This window comes from Fusarium odoratissimum (assembly GCF_000260195.1).
Source record: "Fusarium odoratissimum NRRL 54006 unplaced genomic scaffold supercont1.8, whole genome shotgun sequence".
Taxonomy (NCBI): Eukaryota; Fungi; Ascomycota; class Sordariomycetes; order Hypocreales; family Nectriaceae; genus Fusarium; species Fusarium odoratissimum.
In genome coordinates, this window is record NW_022158694.1 from 681,402 (window position 1) to 706,043 (window position 24,642).

A 24,642-nucleotide genomic window follows, 5' to 3' on the forward strand; every position below is an offset into this window, starting at 1 on the left:
TTTACTTCCAATCAGAACCGAGGCCGTGGGACGAGTGGCCGGGATTATTTGGGTCTAAGCTACAAGTTGCACGAACAACGCAAAATAGATCCATTCACTTAGCTACTTCAAGCTGGACCTTGCCTTCTTCCTTTTTCCTCCTCTTCCTCTCTCTCCTCTCATCCATCTCTTTAACATCAAGCTTACTACTACTAACCAAAGCAGGTTGTGTTTGTTCGTTCTTGTTTCTGCGTCCTTCATCGCATCTGCATTCACATTTTCACGGCCTAGCGAGAATTTACTTGTTTGCATGGGTTGAGTTTGCTTGTTCACCGTGAATAACTTCATCATGTCTTCCGAGGACAAGTACGAAACGCTGGAGAAGATTGGTGAGTCTATCGAGTTAGCAGCACTCGTCTCGATGCGCTGTGCTATCAATTGAGCGACAACTCTAACTCGCCGTCTTCTTCTAGGCCATGGCTCCTTTGGCATCATCCGCAAGGTCCGTCGCAGGACAGACGGCTTCATCATGTGCCGCAAAGAAATCTCATATCTACGCATGTCCCAGAAGGAGCGCGAACAACTTCACGCCGAGTTCCAGATTCTATCGCATCTGCGCCACCCAAACATTGTCGCCTATTACCACCGTGAACACCTCAAAGTTAGCCAGGACTTGCATCTTTACATGGAGTACTGCGGGAATGGCGATCTCGGCCGCGTTATCAAGGACCTCGCACTAAAGGGCCAGCGAGCTCAGGAAAGCTTCGTCTGGAGTATCTTCAGTCAGCTCGTCATGGCGCTTTACCGATGTCACTACGGTGTTGACCCTCCAGAGGTTGGCGCCAACGTGCTTGGGTTAACACAGGGAAACGCTGCTGGCGGACCCAAGGTTCCCGCTGGAACAATGACTATTCTACACCGAGATTTGAAACCTGAGAATGGTGAGACCTCGATAGTGGATCCCTTTGTTTACGAAATTCGAAACTGACAGTGTTTTAGTCTTCCTTGGCGAGGACAACTCTGTCAAGCTTGGAGACTTCGGTCTCTCCAAGATGATCAAGTCCCACGACTTCGCTTCTACCTATGTCGGTACCCCCTTCTACATGTCTCCCGAGATCTGTGCCGCGGAGAAGTACACATTAAAGTCCGATATCTGGTCTTTGGGTTGCATCATCTACGAGCTCTGCGCACGCGAGCCACCCTTCAACGCAAAGACGCATTTCCAACTTGTGCAGAAGATTAAGGAGGGCAAGTTCCCTGCCTTGCCCGACGTTTACTCTCCCGAGCTTTATCAGGTTATCAAGGACTGCCTCCGTGTGAACCCTGATCGAAGACCTGACACTTCTGAGCTCCTGAACCTGCCAGTGGTCAAGCTTATGAGGAAGGAGAAGGAGGTTGTTGACCTCAACAAATCTCTCCGCCTCAGAGAGGATGCTTTACGTAAGAAGGAAAGGGACCTCAATGAGAGACTTGCCAACATGGAGAGAGAAAAGGACGTTATCCGAGAGGAACTGGACTCGTCGCTACGGAGAGAGTGGGAGGTTAAAGCACGTCTCGAGATTGACCGTCTTGCCAACGCAGAGATCGAGCAGCTCCAAAATCGCTTCGAAGCCGAGGTTCAGGCACGCGTCGAAGCTGAGCTGCAAAAGAAAACAGTAACATTTTCCGGCTCAAGACCTGAGAGTCGAGAAGATGAGTATGCCTCATCAATGGGCAAGTCGGATTATAAGTCCGACTATCCTCACTCTTCCATCGGTGGCAGCGAGGTCGAGTTCCCGTCCACAACAGATCTCACTGAGTACTCCATCGATAGCCCCGAGGCGCCTCGAGAGACTAAGAAGACAGCTCGTACGCCTTTCAGCCGTGCGCAGACCATGTTCGTCGGTAATCCCGCTGGTACGCCAATGGATGTCGAGATGAACTCACCAAGCCCTATCGCCATTGCGTCGCTATCTCTTTCTCCTCGCCGCAATGGCAACACCAAGGCTCCTACCACTGCCAATGCAAACATCTTTACCGCCAACGCCAATCGAAACTCCGCCGATTCCCGATGGGATCATCCTCGTGATACCTTGTCCGATTCTGAAGATGAAGACGTTGTCCCGTCGCCAACACGAAACATCAAGTCTTCGAAGAATCCCTTCACCTCCAAGACACGACCTGTCCTCACTTCTCAGAAGTCGTGCCCCATGAACCGCCTCAAGACCCAACCATCAACCTCGGGCTTCGTGTCTAAGCAGATGCCTCCACCTGAGGCTCCGAGGTCGCCCACTCGCCGTCTGAGCAAGATTCCCTCAGCGGCAAACCTCCAGTCCGAGGCCAACAGCCAGGGCTTGACGCGCGCCTCATCACTCAACAACAAGAAGAACAGCAGCAGCACCGATGATGTCCTGGGCAAGGTTGCTGCTAAGAATAACATTCGAGGCCGAACCCTCGTCGAGCTTCAGCAGGCTCGCGCAGGCGGTCGTCCCATGAGCGCCATCGTGATGCCCAGCACAGGGGAGAACGTCAGCCCCAAGAGGGCATTCCGAGACCGCATCGGAATTGAGCGCAAGTCAAGTGGTGACGAGCCCGTCGCTGTCTGGGATCCGGAACGAGACGAGATGCCTAGTCCTTTCCTGGTCCGACAGCGACGGATCGCCCGGGTGTAGGCCGCCTCCGTGCTAGTCGCATGAAAAGAAGTAATGATGAAGAAAGCTGGTGTGTGGTTGTGGTTTTGTTTTTTTATGCATTAGAGGCGAGCATCATGATATTGCTTTGGAGGGTCTACGCTACCCTCACATACCTCTTTGTCTCTCGTTTTGATTCCCCCTTTCATTTGTCTTACCGCAAGCTGAGAGGGAAACGAGAGGCTTTCCCGATGGATATCCCCCTCACACGTGAGGGTTTGGAAATGATACATGGAAACACTTATGGGCGTTTTTGGCGCGAGCACAAGGATCATGGCATGCATGGAATGGAATGGGTTATTACATTTTAAATGCTCTGTTGGTGTGCTTGTTACTTTTAATGGACAAGGATTTTAGCATTGTTATTATGAGTTGAACGTCTAAACTACTTGCGAGGAATGGTGGGATTGGATCGAATTCGGTTGAGTTGGATTGGGCTGTTCTTGCGTATGTTTATTCTTAGACGTTGTAAAAAAGATAATGACACACTCTTCTACATACTCGACCTCTCAAGCCTCTCTCAACCGGGTGAATAGCATTGTTTGGCCCCCAAATCTCCAACGGCTTCTCATAGGAACGCATCTGCACTTTAGAACTCGGTGAGCATCCAATGAAATGAGGAGCCGTTAAAGTGCAGCATTTTGCAGATAACCCTTGTCTATTCAAGACATACAATGTCATTGGACAATCCATATCATCATGAGAATGGATGTGTACCCAACTTACACCAACTCCTCTCCATCATGAACCCAACTTACAGCGTCGTCTCCCCTTCTCGCCTCATTTTCCAAGGCCAATGACAGAACCAAACTGTTGATATATGCTTTCAATCCAGGTCATAAATCATTTTTCAATCCACCTGTCGAGTCCAGCCTTGATCTTCACACACGTCAGCAACTATACTACAACCCTTTAGTGTTGGGCATCACTGCGTCTCCCCCATAAACGATGCTTCCACCCGCCTTGCATATGCATCCCCAGAGCTGCACCCCAGAGCCAGTCGTGCAGGTGAGGCGTTCGACAATGTAAAAGCACGACTCGAAGTGGTCCATTAAAAAGCACTATGCGGTGAGAGCTCTCGTGATGAGTACCGCCATTGGCAGGGACATCCATGCCTTTTGACATTAGCATCACATCATGAGAAAACAATCTTCCAAAGATTCCAAGAAACAAAGGTACATGTCGTAGTAAAGGTTTGTTATGACAATACAATAATCAACAAGGGGTATTTTTCTCCAAGCACACGCTTCAACACCAAATTTGTCTGAGTAAGGTAAGGAGTCCAAGCATTTGACACAAATGCCCGAGACACGAACATATATCCAACAACAGGCGCTATTCAACGCCAGATAGCACCAAACTGAACCCAAGAAAACGCAGATAGACAATAATAGCAACAAAACATTAAAAAATAGGCCAGGCCGTGAGGCCAATTCCATCTTGCGTAGACGTAGCGTAGCGTATTGTAGCCGTGAGGCCCATCAATCTTCCAAAATTCCCACGTCCCAGGTTCCCTTCCTGACCTTTGATTCGTCATGGCTATAGACCGAGCCTGAGAGCAGAATGCATTTCGCGATGCAACGAGCACGGCGGTCCTGTGTAACCCGCGCAGGACTTCGTCTCTTTTTCGAACTCTCCCCTATTTTCTTTTTCGAATCTTTTTTTCTTTTTAGACTTTTGTTTTACTGTAACAATATTTTGTAAGTGAGCAATCTCGGCCACACTTTCCCACCATCTGGTAGATGATCTGTTTAGTGCCGTGAACGATGAGAACTGCTGTGACGATGAGAGTGACCATGGCTGCGATGAGAGGAAGAATGGTGCGACGAAGAGTGTCGGTGTCGGCTCGAGCTACCACTACTCTCAAGATCCCGCTCCAAACTTTCAACTCTTGACCGATAGCCCTTAACAATCTCCTTGATGTGGGCGATACGGTCGAAATCTACCTCGAGCTCATCCAGCTGCTGAAGAATCTCGGTATACCGAGCAATTTCTGCGTCGGCGCCGCCGATGATTCCGTCAGCTTCGTCATATTGCAGTTGGGTAAATCGCTGCGCTTCATGACTCAGGTAATTAATCCGTTGTTCGATACTAGCCATAAGATGATCAAAGTAACGGCCTAAAGCAGAAAGTGAGGAGCTGTCGAGTAGTAGAAGGCCTTGGCTACTGGCGCGACTAGCGGCGCGCGAGCTGCTGGACCCCCCTCCCAGTGCCGCCTGCCCTTGGCGAAGCAGCTGGATCTCCTCGTTGGTGAGCCCTAGCTGGGTGTCCGGAACAGCCTGTGAGGACATGACGGGCAGCAGCTAGCTATGGCGTGGGGAGACCAGGTGAGTCGCAAAGTAGGCGGCTGCGATTGAGATTTGGGGGGTCAAGTAAAGGTTTTGGTTTTTGGGATCGTCGCAGAAGAGCAAGTGGGTTGAGGATGCGGTATGAGTCGAGCAGGTGGGCGAGGAGAGATTCGGTTTGTGTATAAAACAGCTGCGGCAACTCGTGACATGGGCTATGCTGGATGAGAAGAGACCGACGGGCCGATGGCCTGTTGACACGATTGAGTTAAGAACACAGCGTTGGTAATGACACCAATGGACAAGATACCACGGCGCACAGAAACGACAATGATAGAGAGATATGCGAGGAGGATCGCGGCGACGGCAAGGGTGAGGATGATAGCGGATGCGACGATGCTAGAATGGGCGTGGGGTGTGCTGCGCAGAGCATCATGATATCGCGGCCAATACGATCATGAGCATCATCGGTGGTGTTGAGTCGGTTTTCAGTGGCTTCGGGGTGTCAGGTAGTTCGTCTGGAGGCTCCCAGACCTCAGAGCGCCCGGAGAGAAACGAGGAGAAGAGAGAGCGATCGAGGGAGTTAGGTCTCTTTTGGGGAATAGACGGAAGAGGTGTGATTGGAGAATCGGGGGAGGAACCCAAGAAGACGGAATTGGGCTCGAGGTGGAGGGTGGGGGAGATGGACTCGAAGCAACAAAGTACCGGTACGTATCGTTTCGTAAGGTCGGTCGGTCGAGTATGGAGGATGGAAGGCCCGTTTCGGTGAAAGAGGCAGGGATGATTTGACGAGGGGGTTTGCTTGATGATTGCGACCCAAAAGAAAGATATTTTCTTTGGTGTTAGGATGTAATGTGGTGCGGTCTGGTACGGTGAGTTGAGATGCTGTAGAGCCTATGGTGACAAAGCTTGATATCGTTGAGTAGTCTAACTGAACAAAAGATGATCATTAGCCTCTATCCTCGGCTGTGTGTAAGGTAATTAATTAGGTGATGGTGTTGAATAAGAGAAGAACTAACCTCCACTACCAAAGTTGTAGCGTGATATGGATGGATGAGATAAGATGGGGGGAGGGGAATGGAGTGGATGAGATGGGGAAGGAGGATAATTGAGAGGTGGTTGCGGTTGCAGCTGCGGTTGCACAATTTGGTTACAATTGCACGTGCAATTGCAATAGCAATCAATCAATTAATCCAGCCGCGGTCAAGGTAAGGGCGGACAGGTAATACTTTATCACTTTATATAGTAATATTAAGGTTGATGCCCGATTGATTGATTAATTGATTGCGCTGATGGATAAGTGAGGTAAGGTAGGTAGGTACCGACAGAGCGGTCACTGATGGAGCTGGAAGCTGTTACAGCCAGCCAGAGATAGCGCGCGCTAATTGGAGCTCCCTGTCATTAAACGACGATCTCAAGAGGTCCAAGAGTCGGCTTTTTTGCTTCTTCTGCCTTGTCTCTTCTAATCAAGCGGGGAACGACAGATGAGAAAGACGCAAGGCAAAAGAGCAAATGAATTTCTGGTATCAACAGTGAAGTGAACTGGAGGACCATTGCCGTTTGCTGTATTCAGGCCTGACAGGGTATCATTTAGGCGTGAACCAGGACCAACTCGGCGGCCATGATGCTGGGGGCATAAAGGTCGGTGAGAAAGAAACCGGGAGCCCACGGCGAGAGATCTCGATGATTATTGATGGCGTCGTACTAGAGGAGGAGAATATGAATCAAAGGGAGAAAAGGGTGGAAAAAGAAAAGAGAGGAAAAGAGGAAAAGAGGAAACAAGAGTTGAAAGACAAAAAGAAAAGAGTGGCTTCTTTATTGAGGTCGACTATAAACATGAAAGACGACAACTTCACTCAAATCAGGAGACAGATCATGATACAATACACATCCACGGGCAACAGTAAACATACGACACCTTGGTTCTAATTGCCTATTCCATGAGACGGAGATGAATGACCATGCCCGGGAACTCGGATCATGAGCCGTATATTTCTCACTCGGTGAGACTCTCTATACTACCCAGGTAAGTTAAGTTAGGTGCTTCAACTCACCTCGGTTCGGCTTCCATGTCGATACTAGACCCAGACACAGCAAATATTAATGATTCCCATGTTGACTTTTCCGTGCCTCTGCTGACCATGACCTACAAAGTAGGGTCTATCCCAGTCTCTAACCCATGCTCACCATCACCACCACGAGCCACATTTGGCGGAGGCAGCCACCGCGGGGATCAAAGCTGAGGAGCCCCGAGCACGACATGTACTCCATTGTATCCCATTGTCTGTAACATGTGCAAGACACTTGCTGCAATGGCAGGTCATAGATAAAGTGCGTACATGAATTATCGTGACGATCCTCCGTCGACTATCAGCACACACACCAAACTAACTAGATATCCCCAGGTACTGCCCAAATTGGTAGGTGTTAATGTCATGCGCACGTGTATCTCCCGTCCGATCAATGCACTCCCTGTTCGTTGCACTTACACCTCCAATGCTCGCGGATTCCCTCTACAACACCAAACCAAGATGCGTATCCATCGCGATATCAGCCGACGCACGAGCCCAGCGCCTACTGACTCAGCCTGAAACCCTCCCTCATCACACAATAAGTTGACTGTTGGCTATGTCTCATACGTAAGTAAAGAAGCACAATCGGCTCACTAACTCTGCTCTGTCGATCCGGAAATCGGCAACCATCTCCCCGAAACACAAACCCCCAATATCAATGGGTGATGACTTATTGGGTGATGTCTTGTGGCGCGCGCCAGACGAAACACATCCCTGACACAGCACAGCACAGCACAGCACCACACAACACACCAAAAGGATAAACTACGATAATCATTACCCGTTCGTTTGCTTGTCGAGTTCGTCTCAATACGTGTTGCAGTTCGTCTCGCTCTTTACACTGCAGGTCCAGATGCACATTTTCTGCAGATGCGTGACTGCATCATGCAACTACTGCTGACCTGCAGCACTCTTGAGCCTCAACATGACGTCTATAAGTATCAGCAGCATCACTCACTCACCCACAGGCTCATACATTTCATCAACCTCGGAACATTGCCGTCTCTCTGCGCCTCCCCCGCCCTCGCAACAACCTGAACTGCCGCATCTTGACCTCAGATGATACCCTTTTTCTTCCCGGTCAAATTTGCCTGTTCTCTGTTTGCGTTGCATCGAGTGGCACGAGGACAGCCAAAGGATCGTGTCAAATGCAGCTTGCCGCTGCAAGTAATACCACCCTTGCTCGTGCTATCATATGTTGTGCGCCGACTTTAAAGACTGGTCCTTGGTCGATCCAACCACGAGCAAGCCATGTCGTGCTCCCTTGGTAGACTTTCTCCTTCGTACTGGGCAACCATCCGGAGATCCGCTAGGGCGCCGTGCTGTGTAACGACTTCTTCCATCAAATTTGTTTGATGTGGGAGTCGTGCAAGGTTGCTCCATGCTCTTGCGACGAGAGCGCTGACAAAAATTGTAGTCACTTTTGGCTCATGTCGCCTCCAATTTGACTGAGTTCATCAGCGAATGCTGGGAGGAGTTGTACGTGCTGTTCCACGGGCGCAGTCACTCAGATCTGGCTGAAGTCTTCCCCTTTCGCTCACAACAACGTTTCTTATCATCACACAAGAGGTCGCATGGCCAGTGAAGTAACGTAGAAGAAAAAAAGAAGAAATGATGTTTCTTACCCCGAGAGTCGCTAAATTAGTAATAAGTACTTGTTCATACGTGGTCTTTAAACCATAAAGCCTGTATCTATTCAATATAAATCCCAGTACGTGCCATAGGAAGCTCAGATTCAGACCTTCAGTCTGTCTCATGACTTAGTTTTCTATTTAATTCTTCTTATTGGTATAGTTCGGATGTTTTCCGTTGAAGCCCTGGGTCTTTTTCTCACTACCTAGGTATGTTTGTTCTAGTGAAAGTTTGAGGTTACCTGTTGTACTTAAGGATGCGATATTCGAACACAGGCTCTTCGGGATTGTTGGAGGCGATATCCCTTGGTTTAAATCGTTTCTCTTCCGTTCGCTAGGTCTATACCCGTAATACACTGCTATCTCATCCTATCAATCGTGATGTACTAGTCCAGTCTCATCTTCAGCGATGCCCATGTTGCTATCATGCATTGACCTGACCACTGTTACAATGCTTGTGTTTTCGACTTAAGTCGCTTTACTATAGTGGAAACATGATCGAGCAACTTTTATGTATGTCGGCGTCTAAAGTTCGCATCGAACTATTTGGGGCGGGTGATGCATCAGTATCATAGATCCCCAACCATCAACATTCGCCCAAATACCAGGTAAAACGGCACTGCATAGGATCCATTGCATATATCCCAAGTCTTTTAAGTACTGATTCATGCGAGAACGACGACTTGTCTTCTGGTGATGTTCTGTTTCACCGGCACAACACAAACCCCCTACTCGGTGGGATTGGTGAGGGCGGAGCTCTACAAGGGACTCAAGTATTTACACAGGAGATGTGATACTCAGCACTTCTCCAAGATATTATAGCTGGTTTCTTTACCCCTTACTGCCTTAATGTTCATTAGATTGTGATGCAACTGGTGTTTATCCTTGTCCAAGTCTATCGTCGTCCGTTGAGTTTCAGCGATAGGTTCCCATGAATGCTCGACAATGATCTTAATGGATTTAATCCTATGTATCCCTTGCTATATCTGATTGCATCAAGTCGTTTCTATATCTGAGGTTGATTGACAGTCATAATTCCGCGCTTCTCATATCTGAACTAAAGTCATGTCGGATCAGGTGGCATTCCATGATATTTTTGGAAGCCAATATTATTCCAACCCTGGCGCTGATAAGTCAGGACAGGCTTTCCTTCTGCGTCGATATTTTAAAACTTCATTTATTGTTTCGGAGCTCATTCATATCGAAATTACTGCAGTGTGCTGAAGTATTACGCAACCTTTAAGCTCTTGGATGGGGGAAATGGCTTTCTTATTGAAGTTTTACAGAAAAGAACGAACGCGTTTGACTGTTATTCCATCTCATAAATGTCAATAATCTTCTGAAACTAAAATTTTCAGTTCAATACAATACTTCTCAATAAGCCCTCAAAGTCTTAGCTTCGCAACTCACCTCTGTTTGCTGTCGTCCTTATCTGGCCGACTCTTCAGGTGACATGACGAGATTCGCAATCTACTATTTGATACATCGAGTTCTGATGCTTGGAGAATTTAATAAAGTTACCAGTAAGTTTATCGCCATGGGACACGTTTGATAGCTTTAGAGTCCTGGTCTAATGGTGACTTTGAGTCGATATCACAGACTGCCTTCACTCTTCGCTGGGCAATGCTTCCTCCTGTACCATTGTTATACGGCTCCGGGTAATAACTCTATGAGTCACTATGGGTATTGACTCTTCTACGGGTTTTACGATGGTACAGCATGTTGCAAGCTTAACCCAACTCAAGGGGTTGGTCTGGAGATGACGAGCGTACTGTCAGGAAGGCCAAGGCTACTGTTTCTAAGTATGTTGGCTGATAGATACCATAAAATGGCCATATTTGTGTTTTCCTATTCTTTTTATGATGCGCTCCATATGGTACAAGTATTTTGTTCCCTGTATTGCCTTGACTGTTGACGCAGCATTGCTTCACCATCAATCCTTATGGCCATGACTCTTCGAGCGTTGCCAGTAGGTATGTATATCATCAGCTTCTTTTTCCGAATAACATCAGTTTTAAATTGTATTTGGGACTATCAACACATTTATTTGGATCTCTATCGCGAAGGAGCTCAACATCTGTAGCGACTCGTGGCATACATGAACTGGCTTGCAGCAGCTCGAGACTGGCCGATTTACTCCTGCCTACTACCCTAAACGGGTCATATCTGGTTATATTCTTCATGTCAATGGGTCTGGGCACATGAATCGCTGTTCTCTGTGTGTTTGAAGCATCTCCGGAGACTTATTACCCGGGTGTCAGTATAGTATGTGTTCTTATTATATATTCTAATCCGCAATTAGAAGAAAAGACCGTGAGGCCAAAATGATCTAGAACAAAGTCGACTTTCGCCATCCAAAAATTCTTCGCCAAGGAAGTCATATTGTTCGGCCCTTTCAACGTCATTGTTTAGGGTAGCTTGAAGCATCGGAGCGACAACTTTCAAGGCCATATTACCAATTGTCCCGGTAGGAAAAGCTTCTCCCAACGTCATAATAAAGGAGAAGTCTTTTCCATTTGCAGTAGAATTGCTCCTGTCCGTGTCACGGCAATTGCCGGTGGCTGGTATGTGAGTGACATGCCGCCGGGGGAACTAACCCACCGCGATAGCCTCAACTCATGACTTGAAGTTGTCACTCCGAAATGCAAGGAGAAAGCAAAGCGCTATAGTTGAAGACCCGGCAGCGAGATCGGAGTCTCCGGTAATGATAGGAATTGACAGCTTATCCACACCGCGACTCTGACAAGCTGACACTGAATCAGTAGTTTTCAGGTGAAGGACATGTCAAGAATCACCTCGACAACGTTGTGTAACCATCAAACATCGCTAACTGTCTTTAACACATATATAAAACTCCTTGCTTCTGCCACAGGCCTTGCTGCAGCTAAAATTCTCTATCACAGACAGTTTGCGGGCCGCATACCAGCTAGAAGCGGCCGTCAGCTTATAGAGTCAAGACAATACCTCGGCATGTATCAATAATGATATCCAATAGCAGCCTCACAATGTCAATCCACTCATTCAGGGACCGAAAACTATCGATAGTAACTTGAGTCTATGACGAAAGGCTGACAATTCCGTATAGAGCCTCTGTCGTCTAAACATTTGGAGCGAACACGAGGTGGTGAAACCGGTTTCAATTCGAAACAATGGAACCAGTTTCGTTTGAACTCAAAAGGAAGAATGCAACAGAGACAAAATCGGTAGTTTGCCCAATGTTGAATATCTCCGTGCTGTAAAAAAACAAAAACAGGGAGACAGAGTGGTAAGGTAAGGTAAGGATTCTCCACAACTGACTGTGTCTCCCGCAAAATGAAACAAAACATTCCCTTCAGCAACCTCACCAAAAAGCAAAGTATTCGCCGAACAATAAGACATTTTTACTTAACTCCAGTCCGTGCTTTGAGTTGAGGCTTGTTCCGCGTACAGATTCTGCGCATCCGAGTACAAGCATCAGTATAAGGGTTCGATGGTGAGGACGCAACGAGCGGTCCCAGGCGACGATCACTGCGAGCACATAGAGTTTGTAGAGAGTCAGCCCTGAGTGTCAGTGTAAGGCAAAGGATGGATCTGTCATGTCTTGGACAGAGTGACATCGCGTGGTCTCTTCCCCTTCGGGCTTTCATGCTTTTGAAGCGAAGTGCGCTTGGCCACAACCTGGCCCCTGCTCCCGAGACCTGAGACGCTCCGGCGTGGGCCCTCTTTGAGCCAGGGCTTAGTGTTTCTACCGGTACTGTATTTGCTTTTTTGGGTCACGGGCTGTGCGTGGAATCTGCTTATGTGAAGATGATAAAGCTTGTCTAGTTGGAGAGTACGTACACTTACAGTACTGTACACGTATAGACTCGGTGCGCGGCTGTTGACTGCCATGACATGATATTTTGGCTCCTCGCTTGGGGTATAGTATGATGAACTATGATTGACAGAAATGAAGATCCATCAATAGGGTCGCAGCATGCTAAATTAGGTGCTGGGGACTCACAGTTTATTTGCGAGCCCATGGAAACCTTGTTGTTTAGTCCTGATTCAAACACCGACAACGGGGAACCGAAGCTGACAATGTTCAGGCTCAGGCTCAGGCAGGTTCAGATTCCACAGCCTTTCAGCTGACCTGACCTGACCTCCCTCGATTCCCGAAGTCGATCCCGTTTTCACCAAGGCCCAACATGGCAATGTGTCCGATGTATAGTTGAGTGATTTGTGAGATGTTTCTCCCTCAACCCAGTAAGGAGTGTGATATCAAACTCTCGTTTAGATGGTTTGCGACGCAGTGGCTGGCTATACTAAGCTTGGCTCAGTTGACTTTTACGACAAGGTGACATGGTCTGAGACGAGAAATGACGAACGACCGCTCACGAGCTTGGCGATGACCCTGTTCTGTTTGATGAGGACGTCTTACAAGTGGGATAACATCGTGAAAGTAAGTTTCTGTGCCTCTCTCCCCCGAGTCAGTCTGCCGCAGAAAGTTGGCAAGCTACCTGGTCAGGTTGAATCTGGGAAAACGTTAGATGATACTCGGCTAGGCGGCAAAAGCAAATAGGGATCACGGAAAAGCAGTTGCTTCCAGTAAAGCCTGGCTCTAAGTTGACAGGCGCCGGGCGCTACGGGTTCTAGCGGAGCTTAACCTTTTGCATGGTAGGGCACTGCAGTATTAGCAGCAGCATTAACATCAGTCAGGCTACCTACATGTAAGTGTAGCATGGCAGGATAGGAGCCCTCGTGGAACAGGGTCTCTGTCGATCAATATCCTTGATTGACAGAAGGGATGAATCCTCCTGAGTGGACAAAGTGGATGTCGATATGGCCGACGGCACAGCCATGAGAGGAAAGGACTGCGGCAAACTCCGTAGTCATACTCCGTACTCCATGCCATAACCATGGTCCATATTGATACCCCGTTGCACTGCGTTGACACGCCACCCTCGATGCTTCAGCTGTGATCTCGGAGTGTTTGAGGTGCGGGATGGATCGAGGATTTTGGTCAAGAACGAAGAGGAGGGAGTGACTTGGCCCTGCGGTGACGAGTGTGATTCGGTGACCCCTATGCTTTCACGGCCCGACATGCCACATCGTTTCCAAGAGGATGGATCATGGATGGGTAGATCTCCCATGCGTAACAGGGAACATGACCTTGTGTCGCATCTTCATGAGGTGCCCACAGCCTTGCAGACGATCCAAGCTTGAGAACGTTGTTGTTCAACAAACTCAGTTATTGACGTTTAGATAAGTGTAGTATATATGCAAGCTGGATTCTTATGTGCGCCGTTATTGTGATGAGGCCATCAGTGGCGGTCTCATTGCAACCACCGCAACAAAGGGACACTCCAAGTTGACATGACAGTTACACAAGGCGAAGCTGACTTGCTGGACATGCGATGCATGCGCTGTTGGTCCCTCGAAACGATGTCATTATGTCATGCAAAGACGGTGAAGAGCAGATGTAACGGTTTCCTGACTCGAAGCGAAACCCAGGAACTCCCTGGTTGGTATCCGCCGTTGCAGTGCCATCGCGGGTGGGCAATGGAGTGATTGTCCTCCTGCACTCCGTCCTATCTCTGTCTCTTTTTGCCGCCAAGGGGCCGCAAGATGAGACGCAACAAGCAATCAAATCACATTACCATTGGAAGATCTCAGGGGGGCAAAAAACGAAAAGACACAGAGAGGAGAGAGAACTCAGAACGGAGTATCAATCAAGTTTGGGAAGAACCCGGCAGTTGAGCAGAGTTGGCCCCTGCGTAAGCAAGCGAGAGCGTTGTGATGACGACGATACATTTGGCATGGTTTGTATTGGATGGTCTTTGATGTGAGTGGGATCGTGTGAGGTTGGGGATGGAGAATGATAGATTACACAGGACGGACCAACATCGGCAAACCTGACTCTGTCTACGGTAATGATATGTTCTTTTTCACCTCCTGCTTTTAGCAACAAAGTTTAAGACACGAGTTAGCCGAAGAGATTGAAAATGGATCAATTCGATGTGATGCGATACGATGCAATACGATAGATGACAAGGTAGGGATAGCCCGTCTATATGTCGTCCGGACTATAGCTTTCTAAGGGCTGTAAAAGCGTCAGGCCATGATCGCAGAGAGGCTACTGAAAAACTAAATTACGATATCAGAACCCATCAGTAATAAAAGCAAAGACCATAAACAAACACGGACAGCATCACGAGTCTGGAATCTTGGGAGTTTCAACAGGCTTGATCCTGATAAAACCTCGTGCTATTACAATGGATGTCATCCATGCCCTGGCCCCTTTGCCCGTTTTTGGAACCAGGCTAAGGTACGGCAGTGAGGGAGGAGGGAGGGGTGCGCATGCTCGTAGCGTGCCCTCTCAGTGTCTGTGTGATTCCAGGGTAGAACCCCTGCTGGGAGATCCCCGCCCCGCGCCGCCGGGCCACACACCCCCTGTGACGGGCGTCTGGCTGCTGCTGTCCCCCTGGGGTTTAGCGCGAGGGCGCTAAGATGAAGATGCAGGCATCCTTGGAATCTGCTACTGTAGAGGCGCCCTCGGAGCCGGGGGTAGGTAGCAGCGAATCGGAGGTGTGCGGCTATCATCAAACGTCTGGGCGTCAATCCTCACCCTCGGGAACTCTTAATAATGAACCATCGATGAGGTGGTACTGGGCTGTAGGTAGTGGTGATCCAGGGAATTTTATATGGATGCCTAGCTGATATCTGGAAATACCCATGCGATACGTCTCGTACCGCCGTGGTATCCCACGCATGTCCCGTACCTCCCTGGTATATGTCGTCGATTAATTCTGAGCCATCTCCAAACAATAGATCTCATCCATCCCATGGCCATGGTCCTCTAGCAAGCATCACCCCGGGAACAAGACCATGTCTTGCGATCATTCTCCCCCTTCCAAACGATCCAGCGTCTTTCTTTCTTTCCTTCTTCTTTCCTTTCCTTTCCCTTCCCTGCGCCCGCCCGTTATTTCTTAACCGTCAGAGATGGATCCAGAAGTTCTCCGCTCAAGTGGGAAAAAACGTGGCCCTGATGGGATCCCCCCTTGAATGAATGGAGCTGATAACACCGCTTCTTTGAGATGAGCTCTCCATCGCATGGGAACCTTGGACCACAGTCAAAGCGTAGAAGCATGAAAGAAGAAAATGTCCGAGGTTCTCTGTGATTTCCTTTTTGCGAGTTCGTGGATCACGATCAAGCTCGTGCTTGGTTTATGCAATTACGGGTTTCCCGTCGTATTATCAATCCGAAGCGTTGAAGATGTCTGTGACACGACACGTGCGTGTGCGTGTTCGTGTGCGTGTGCGCATTCAAGTCCAAAACAAAGCTTTGAGGCTATCGCAAGGTCAGCCGAAAAGGAATTAATCACTTCAGCCTCCCCCAGCCCAGCCCGTGGACTAAACTCTAGCTTGATCAATTACCGTGCTAAAGAAACAGCATCATCCGGTGTCATGGTCCTGTTTCTGGCCTGTGCCGTTTTCCTGGCTGACTGCGACGTCCCTTGAACTGACTGACCTCCGGCTCTCACACGCACTAACTTATTAGCATCTTTTTTTACCTCAAGGTACTTACCTTAGTGATGGGACAGGAAAGAAAATCACTAGACTAACGGATCTGCGCCATGCTTTGTTAGGAATCCTCCTCGTGGCCGTGGCCCCTTGATTAAAATTCAATTCAATTCAAACTCCCCCAGCCCAGCCCAAGTCAATGTCAAGTTATTTCCTCCGATGCTAGTCAATCAGTATCACCCGCTTGTCTCAGGCGAGATGGCCTATCGCGTTGTGTCCGAAGTAACACTACGGAGGGTAAGGTACAGTAGCTTATTTGTTTTTTTCTCCCACTGAAGATCGCCATTAATTGTGCATGACTATACCCTTTTCCGGTTACATTCACAATTGCAACTCTACATACAGAGCATGCACTGTACAGTACAGCAAGGCATTCAATGCTGCTCATTTCGCTCATTTGCAATGTTCTATGCTGCAATATTGAGTACGTACTAATAATTACCGAGGCCCTACTATTGATCCAAGCATCAAATAAAGAAAAGAATGGATGTGGAAGTCGATCATTCAAGCCCTTGTCCCAGTCCATCAAATACCTTGCCCTTGCCCCTGTCATAACTCACCAAGACCAAGTCAACAGTCAGCTTCTCCAAGTTGACTAAGTCAACTCTCACACAGACCATAAAAAGACACGAGGCAGGCGGAGTAACAACCCGAACCGGTCCGCCCAGCCTTGACATGAGCATGAGCAGCAGAAGGTGAGGGAACCCCAGGTTTAGCATACCCCTACCTTTCCCTTCCTTAGGTACCTTAGCTGCTTAGCTGCCCTACCCCTACCCATTGCATTCCTCTTTTGGGTGCCTCTTCTCTCCAAGTTCAACATTGCGCCGACACATCCCCCGATGACTTCCTTCCATTCTTGTCCAAGCTACCCAACTTGTCATCAATGACAAAGAGACCCGATCCCTCGGGGCACCTTTTATTTTCGCTCTGTACCCAGAAATTACAGGGACCCTCCAGGCTCTTGTTAGATGAAGTCGCAGTAGATAATTCCAATTCTTTTCAAAAACATCGTATAATCGTCTTGCACGAGTCAACGACGTCACTTCGCTCAACAATATGGATCCCTCTGAGACCCGTTCATGCATCCAAGGTCCTTGAAAATGCAGTCATTGAATGAATGAATGAATGAACGGCCAAGAATGCACTGAATAGGCATTGTCATTCATTCATTAGCTGATGTTACAGTTGCAGTTGCAGGGAGATCTTCTCGTCATCACTGCAGCGGTCAACCCTTTCTCAGACCAATCAAGATCCACTCATCTCGTGGTGTCTCACCCGCAAAAGCAACGGCATATGGCAGTGGTACCTTTGAACTTGCAACTAACAGACAGACAAGTCATAACAATCACGACAATAGTAATAGCACATGCTCAAATTTAACCGTTGCCTGTCCTGTCATGTCCTGCCTGTCCTTCCTTCTTTTGTCTGGTCGCCTCATCCATGTCTATCAGCCGATTCCATCTTTGATGGTCCATGCTGCGCACTCACCTTCTAGTTCTCCCCGTTTCGGCCACTTCTCCTGATATCCCTATTGGCTGGCGTACGTGGACATCGGTAGAGCATTAGACCGAATTAATTTACTCCGTTGCTACATGCTCCTTCACTTTTCATGTCTGCATGGCTCCGGATTCACATCTTCATCTCGGGCAACGATTGTGCTTTGATCTTGTAATATTTTGATATTCATGGCTCCATAGCCTCCCTGGTCTCGGGCGTATCGTATCCGCCTCTCGCCATCTCCGTCGCGTCGACTCTCATCAGTCGATCTCTTCGTGTGCCGATAAAAGAGCACACAGTAGTAAACTAAACGCCGTGCATGATGCTTCGCTAGGTTCTCAAGCCAGTTTCCACCTCTGCGCCGTCTAAAATGACCATAGCTGCCTCCCAAAAAAGTAACAGACAGTTTCCGCCAAAGAAATACAATAATAAAATAAGACAATACACCAGACTTCCAGTAATACAGACCAGCGTCGTGAAGAGAATGTAGCTTTTCCTCCCTCCGACTTTTCCCCAGTTGACCGCGACGCCAAGCCGGGAAATCCTTAGACATGGGTCTAACCAGGATTTCCATCCCAATAACAAGTGAAAAGACCGGATCCATCCAGGTCTTGTTGTAATAATGCTCGTTCCGTGAGGCATAATCATCTCGAGCTTTCTCTGGTATTCATCCCTCTTCGTAGAACCATCTCGTCGTCCGACATATATCCCTCAACCCCGAATCACAGACCCATTAAATTCGAAGCTGTGACAGCCCCTCTCATGACGTTTCATGTTGCTGCGTACACTGAAAGCCTTGCCACATCCAGCATGGGGACACTTGAAGGGTTTCTCTCCGGTATGTGAGTGACTGTGGATTCGGAGACTGCTGGGCCTGCTGAAGGCTTTGTTGCAAGTCGGGCAAATATACCGGTCCTGGCTTTGCGGGAATGCCGCCGCTCCGGTTGGGTTAAGATAGTGATGGTGCTGCCAAGGATTTGCTCCCGAGGGAGCAGGTGCCGGCATGCTCACTGGTGGGGGATAAGCCTGTGGGAGAGGGCGCTGGTAGTAAGGGTTCATCTCTTGAGGCTGGACAGCAGGAGGCACCTGTGCCGCCGGGTAATAAGCGCCCACTGGTGCTGGGTTGGCGTATACCGTGGGGTGAGCTTGCTGAGGATAAGGAGCCGTTGCTGGAGGTGTTGCTCGAGGAATAGCCGTTACTGATGCCTGACGCTGTGCATCGGCTTCTAGAGGTGGTGTGGTCTCGTAATAGTATGTTCTTGGTGCTGAGCCTGGATACGCCTGGTTGGATGGTTTCCTTGTGGGGGAGCTGTAGCCTTCGAAAGATGCATCTGTGCTCATAGGTGGTGTAGGGGGAAGCCCACGGTGCGATGATTTAGCCCATTCAGATCCAGCTCGGCTATGACCATGTGAAGGTGGAGGAACTATGAAATTGTGAGCGAGCCGCCCTCGTGGTCATTAAGAACGACTTACCTTCAAAGCGAGGAGAATGTTGCCGTGAAGTTGGTGAGGACTCACTCGTGGGTGAGCCGGCATCGGCCAAACCCAAGAGGTTCGAGATTGAGGGTAGAGAGCACTTTTGTTCCTCCATTGGGGGCGAAGGAGGCTGATACTGGTCGCGTCGAGTAAAAAAGTGTGTTTCTTGTTGATTGTATTGGTTAGGCATGAAAGATGCAGCTGCTGTATGCATTTGCGGGTGGTCTCGGGATTAATCAGGATTTGCTGGTAGAAGTAATCGGAGCAGTCAAGCCAAGTAGCCAGTATATTAAGGCAGTATCGTGTCTGGTAAATACCGATGATATTATGGGTGGGAAATGGAAAGGCGCTGGCAAATATTAATGATGAGCCTTTTGTACTGCCAAAGTCGTATTCGATGTGAAGAGTTCTTAGAAGCTCATGCTAGATGCGAAATAGTCGGGGACTTGGGAACTTAAGTAAGTCCTTGGTGTGGGAAAAGGACCTGTCAAAGGGTGGAGGAGACCCGTCTATCAGATCTGAAGACCGTAGACTTGTTTTGATGCGCCTACGCCCCCTCCAAAAGGGCCTTCCAAGCGCAGCTGTCACAAAATTGGGAGTGGAGCCCTACTGGTGCTCAAATCCTGGGACTCAAGGGACATCGTTGGCAACTGGACAGGGTCACAAAGGAGACGATAGGCAAGGGCAAGGGCTGAAGGATGCTGACGGGAGGTTCCCTGATGCCGCTCGATGGACCTAACCTCTTGGGTTTGTGTTGAACATCTGCCCCGGCAGTGACGTCCCCACTCATGAAGGAGATGTTGTGACGACTCTGATGGTGATCTTGAGCAAGGGAGGTGCGGTTTGTATGTCTGTCTTGGGTCAAGAGGGAGTGTGTGGAGTGTGGGATACCGAGGTACATGCACACGCATCTCTAAGTTAGCGCTCGGCGTATGGGTGTGAGTGAGATCCACGAGTGTGTGTGCTAGAATGCTTGGCCATGCGCCAGGATATCCGTGATCGCCCCGTGGTCAAACGGTCGATAGGCCGGATGGCTGGTTGGCAGGTAATGGTACGTACAGCACCGTCTGTATCAGTATCAGTCGTTGTAAATCGCTATCCCTGCCCTGCTCCTAGGCATGGCTTTCGTGGGGTCTCATTTGCCTGTGTCGATGCCATCGAAGACATGTCCCCTGGCTCTAACGCCCGTGCCCTTTCCCGCTCCTAAACCACTGCCTGCCCTCAGGCTCACACTCATCTCAATGGATCGTGCATTAAGTTCGCCGAACAAGGCGGTAGTGTTTGTGCGTGGTGACCTTAGCCCCAAATCAACCAGAAGCTGCTCTCCGGCGCCGGGAGTTCCACGCGCCCGGCCGAGATAGGGCGTCCACCTAACCTGGAACCTTGAGCCAGGCGTGCGATCCCGACCGCCGCGCTGCATCGAGTTCCGGACCACCGTTTCCTTATTCGGTGTCAGAACCGTTCCTAGTGCTCAACTCTCGTTCCATCCTGGTTTCGTCGCTGTGGCCTGCATTTGTGTACATACTGTCCAAGCCGCTGAAGCTTCCAATAACTTACCCCAGAGCTGATCCAGCGCCCGCGCTCCAGTTTGATTAACAAGCGACAAGACAAGATCGGTCCAAATAATTATTTTGGTACAACGCAATGCAACCTCTTGCGTGCCCATGATGAAATCTTTAGATATTGAACTTTCAGATCGTATCCGGGGCTTCACATTCTCTGTGTGATCTGCTCACATTTTCGTAATTTGCCGGTTCAAGGCTCTGTTTATTGGTTCTTACGCGAAAGCGTTTCAACTCGTGGCAGAAAAGCCCCTTCCACGCAGTTAATTTGTGCCGGCCGCGTTCTTTACTAAAGATGTGAAAATAGGAATTGGACACTAGGCTTAGTGAAGATAATAAGCTTGTGTTTTCATGTTGGGCTTGGGCACTTCCTAGCTCTCGAACCAAGTTCAGATGATTTGCGCAACAACGAGCAGCGGCGTACCGGCAGTGCAATGATGTCGTCGTATTGGTGCGACTGGTGTTCGTTCGGGCAGCCACGCTCCTGGCGGCCTTTTCGTCTTCACCTGTGTCGTCACTGGCTAAGCAGGCTAATTTGGATGATCGTCGTTTTAGCGGGCGCCTCCCCTTCCTCGCTTACACTGGCGGGATTTCTTGGCGTAGGGTTCAGGAGGTGGGTGTGCCGTTGCCAGTGATCGACCAAGCTTCTTCATGAGGAGGGACAGGGGCATGAAGCCAAGCGTTCGGTGCTCTGCCCTGCCCTGTCTGGTCGACTTCTCCAAGCAATTGGTTCGAAGCAACAATCAAGCTTCCCAGCTCGCGAGTCATGAGAGTAGTATCGTGCGAGGTATGTATACGCACATATACATAGTAACGCAGTACGTATCCAATCCCTGACTCTAGAAAGCTGGCTTTGTCAAGCGTTTCAACTGGATTCTAAACCTTGAGCTGCCGCTATGAAAAATATCGGCTCGGGTTGTGGGCGTCAAATGTTTTCTCCAAGAGTGAGCACATCGAGGCTTGGCAAATGATGTTGAGACAAAATAGGACAAGCCATCCAGGACGGCGCGTGTCAAACTTTAAGCGACAACACGTGCCAAGTCCCTTTTGATTGCTTTTTGCCATGCAATAGTAGCCACGCTTCCGTCAGCCACAGCTGTATCGAGTCATAACTGTATGATGAAGCTTCATACCAAAATGAACTCTCACGCATTCGTCCACAGCTTCGTCTAATAGTGTCGCCCGGGTCATTGTTTGGAACGAACGTGTTCCTACCAAGCTGGTTGCTGAACTGCAGGGACATTCAAAGGGCTGGGCTCGTGAATCCTCATATGCCTTTCTCGTATTGGTCCTGTTACGATACAACCCTAGGATGAAATGCGTGATGTGACATGCGTGGTGAGATTGGTTTGCGTCCTATTCGTATCCTCGATCGATTTACTCCGTCCCTAGTCAGAGATGATCTATCCCAGCTTTGTAGTTCTCCGGGAGTCCCAGAACCCAATGGACGATAGTCAGTTAAGATATGCTGATCCTGGCTGCCCAGGGATCTGCTTAACTGTTCTGTCAGTTACTTGGCCGATGAAACGGATATGTGATGGGCCCTCCCTAAGTGCATGAAGACCCTGTCGACGTCATCGCTAGTCTTCGCAGTGTCGGATCTTTATTAGTATACCGAACTCAGATTATAACAACACTTGTCTGCACAGCGACGGCAATTCTGAGGCACAGTCGGCTTAGCCGTCATTGGTCTGTGTGGGATGTGGGATGGCCCAATGATCAGCGGTGTGTTGGATGCCAACTTTGGGTTCTCTAGATGAAGTGCACGAACTTGTAATTGCGTGTGGAGTTCCAGGCGGCGGATACTGCATAAGCCAAAGCTTCAAACAGCTGTTTGAACAGACAAATACTCTCAGAGGCAGCAGCTACGATTGCACAAAAACAGATATCTAACAAGAATTGCGATGTTCGCGAAACTCAAACAGTGACGTAACAGCTGAAACATATTTTGTTACTGATGTGGTCGGTTTACAAACAGCCACAAGCCGATCTGGTTTCTGGGTGGTGAGCAGATGATCGCAACAGAAGGTTGTCCAAAGTCACATAGCGTGTCTGTCGGCGGAAGAACATGACAAAGGGTTCACCGGACTTAGTATTCGGGATCTATGTCAACACGTTCGTGGTTAGCCTTGTCTTGCATCGAAACACTACCTAGTGGGAGTAATGTGAATGAATCCACCTTGATCCTTATTCCAAGTAGAATCAGTAGGTTGATCGGCCAAAGACCAGAACCTCCGCCGTAGGGACTGGAAAGGGGCTTTGGGGCGCATTCGGCATTTGCTTGGTGAACCCAAGGGAGCTATTAATCGACGGGTAGTGTGAGCAGACCAGCGCATTAGTTTCACATGAACGTGCACAGGACACACGGATTACGTATATACCGAAATTAGCTTGGGTACCAGCCGACCGGCAAGCAAAGCGGGATGATGAAGTTGGTGGAATCTGGTTCGATTGTGGGAAACTTGATTGGTGAGATGCTAGTCAAGGTTGCCAGGGTCACTTCCAGAACTCGTCGATAGGAGAACAAGGTTTTTGGCTTGAAGAAAATCTGTCGATCGGTCAATTCAGCTCGCTGCCCTGCCCTGCCGAGAGATGCTAGGTTCAACAGAGTCAATGTTGGCGACAAAGAAAGGATTCAATTTGGGGGAGAGGAGAGGGGAAAAGTGATTGATTACCTCAGCCTGAGACACGGGTATTAGTTGCACCTCCCTCAATGGCTGATGTGATTGTGAGATGTGATGCAATGCAAGGGAGTTTATTAGCATCGGATCGGATTGTGGAATGTGCACGGTGAGGAAAGGGTATTGAATCATGGAAATGCATTAGACAGTTGGCTCTTTCCCATTATCATCAACACCACCGCCAAAATGAGATGCTTGCAGAAATGCCGCTCTCAGTGGATCGCAGCAGCCCAGTGGAGGTTGGCGTTGGTACTTGACAGCCACCACACCTCGCCTACAGCCTTTAGGACAGCATTGTCGGCACATGTCTTACCCGGACGTTAAGCGAACTTACGCCCTGAAACGCCTGGAGGGATAGAATAAGCGTAATACGGGGAATCTAATGGAATGGAATTAAACAGGCTTAATTGTCTTACTTGACGGGCATTATTAATGACACCTACGGCTCGGGTTCGCTTTCGCATGATGCGAAAGAGAGACCTGAATCTTGTTCAGTTGTTTACTGGATGATTAGTCAGATCTTATCTCAGAGACTGGCTCTAACCTGCTTCATCAAAACTCATGATGGGGATGTTCCTTGGGGAAGGACACAGACAGCTACTACAGAGTCAACCCAGTCAGTTGCAAAGCTCGGGACACAATCAACACGGACCTCGAAGCAGCCTCACAGCTGAATCATGGCATGCGCTACAATGCTGCCTGAACTCATCCGCATTATTCAGGATTGTCCGAGCCTTGACAATCAGGTGCCTCGCTGCCTCGTTTGCTTATCCAAGTCGGTAGAACAAGCACCACTCGGCCACTATCGAGATCGTTGAACACCATCGTACTTTTCGATCAACGTATAGCAAGCCTCAACGTCTATCTGGGCAATGAGGGATTGTATGGCATCGCAAAATATGACTAAAATGCGCAACCACTCATGAACTCGTTCGCATCAACAACCCTGACGGATATCTCCGAGATGTTATTGGCCAGTGCCCCCCCCAAAAGATCAACCAGGCATCTCGCTTGGGACCTCCATCCCACGAGGATTTCCCAGTGATCTTCACAGATGGCGGCGATCAGCAGGGGCTACCCTTGCCTTGTTATCCCAGGGCGCTGGCCACGCGAGATGTGGATTAGACTCGATTTGGAGTTGGGGGCTTCGCACCTCGACGCACCCCCGTTCGCCCTACCTCCACTCGTCATGGTGGCCTGATTTTAATCTCTTGCGTCTCTGTTAGACTTGGACCAAGGTGGAAGTTC

The 24,642-nt window shown here is 49.1% G+C and overlaps 5 protein-coding genes across 7 annotated transcripts; 1 reads left to right on the top strand and 4 right to left on the bottom strand.

Moving 5' to 3' along the window:
• Positions 1–59: 59 nt before the first annotated feature.
• On the top strand, positions 60–5,910 carry FOIG_06028 (NEK protein kinase). Its single transcript, XM_031204979.1, has 3 exons — positions 60–368; positions 453–920; positions 979–5,910. Exons 1-3 carry the CDS (start codon positions 329–331, stop codon positions 2,628–2,630), a joined length of 2,160 nt encoding a protein of 719 aa, XP_031065228.1. The 5' UTR covers positions 60–328; the 3' UTR covers positions 2,631–5,910.
• FOIG_06029 (uncharacterized protein) lies at positions 978–6,763 on the bottom strand. Of its 3 annotated transcripts, none has more exons than XM_031204980.1 (2): positions 5,953–6,763; positions 978–5,864 (listed from the first exon to the last, which is right to left on the bottom strand). In XM_031204980.1, exon 2 carries the CDS (start codon positions 4,937–4,939, stop codon positions 4,400–4,402), a length of 540 nt encoding a protein of 179 aa, XP_031065229.1. In that variant the 5' UTR covers positions 4,940–5,864; positions 5,953–6,763; the 3' UTR covers positions 978–4,399. The 3 variants fall into 3 exon arrangements, with proteins under 3 accessions (XP_031065229.1, XP_031065230.1, XP_031065231.1); XM_031204981.1 differs by having other exon boundaries at positions 978–5,860; positions 5,953–6,747; XM_031204982.1 differs by having other exon boundaries at positions 3,050–5,864; positions 6,603–6,747.
• Positions 6,764–17,812: 11,049 nt separating this feature from the next.
• On the bottom strand, positions 17,813–19,611 carry FOIG_06030 (uncharacterized protein). The gene is made up of 2 exons (XM_031204983.1): positions 19,149–19,611; positions 17,813–19,099 (listed from the first exon to the last, which is right to left on the bottom strand). Exons 1-2 carry the CDS (start codon positions 19,363–19,365, stop codon positions 18,387–18,389), a joined length of 930 nt encoding a protein of 309 aa, XP_031065232.1. The 5' UTR covers positions 19,366–19,611; the 3' UTR covers positions 17,813–18,386.
• Positions 19,612–19,735: 124 nt separating this feature from the next.
• Positions 19,736–20,217, bottom strand: FOIG_06031 (uncharacterized protein; the record flags this gene model as incomplete). The annotated part of the gene is made up of 1 exon (XM_031204984.1): positions 19,736–20,217. Exon 1 carries the CDS (start codon positions 20,060–20,062, stop codon positions 19,736–19,738), a length of 327 nt encoding a protein of 108 aa, XP_031065233.1. The 5' UTR covers positions 20,063–20,217.
• A 69-nt stretch (positions 20,218–20,286) lies between these two features.
• On the bottom strand, positions 20,287–20,817 carry FOIG_06032 (uncharacterized protein; the record flags this gene model as incomplete). Its single annotated transcript, XM_031204985.1, has 2 exons — positions 20,287–20,592; positions 20,677–20,817. The coding sequence occupies 2 exons, from the start codon at positions 20,815–20,817 to the stop codon at positions 20,287–20,289; spliced, it is 447 nt and encodes a 148-aa protein (XP_031065234.1).
• Between the last annotated feature and the right edge of the window lie 3,825 nt (positions 20,818–24,642).

What these genes read in the sequence shown, in the direction of transcription:
- FOIG_06028 (XM_031204979.1), top strand. Translation starts at nt 329, where the DNA reads ATGTCTTCCGAGGACAAGTACGAAACGCTGGAGAAGATTG. An exon ending in CGAAACGCTGGAGAAGATTG is followed by an intron (nt 369 to 452) that starts GTGAGTCTATCG and finishes GTCTTCTTCTAG; the next exon opens with GCCATGGCTCCTTTGGCATC. An exon ending in AGATTTGAAACCTGAGAATG is followed by an intron (nt 921 to 978) that starts GTGAGACCTCGA and finishes ACAGTGTTTTAG; the next exon opens with TCTTCCTTGGCGAGGACAAC.
- FOIG_06029 (XM_031204980.1), bottom strand. Translation starts at nt 4,939, where the DNA reads ATGTCCTCACAGGCTGTTCCGGACACCCAGCTAGGGCTCACCAACGAG.
- FOIG_06030 (XM_031204983.1), bottom strand. Translation starts at nt 19,365, where the DNA reads ATGCATACAGCAGCTGCATCTTTCATGCCTAACCAATACAATCAACAA. An exon ending in ACATTCTCCTCGCTTTGAAG is followed by an intron (nt 19,100 to 19,148) that starts GTAAGTCGTTCT and finishes ACAATTTCATAG; the next exon opens with TTCCTCCACCTTCACATGGT.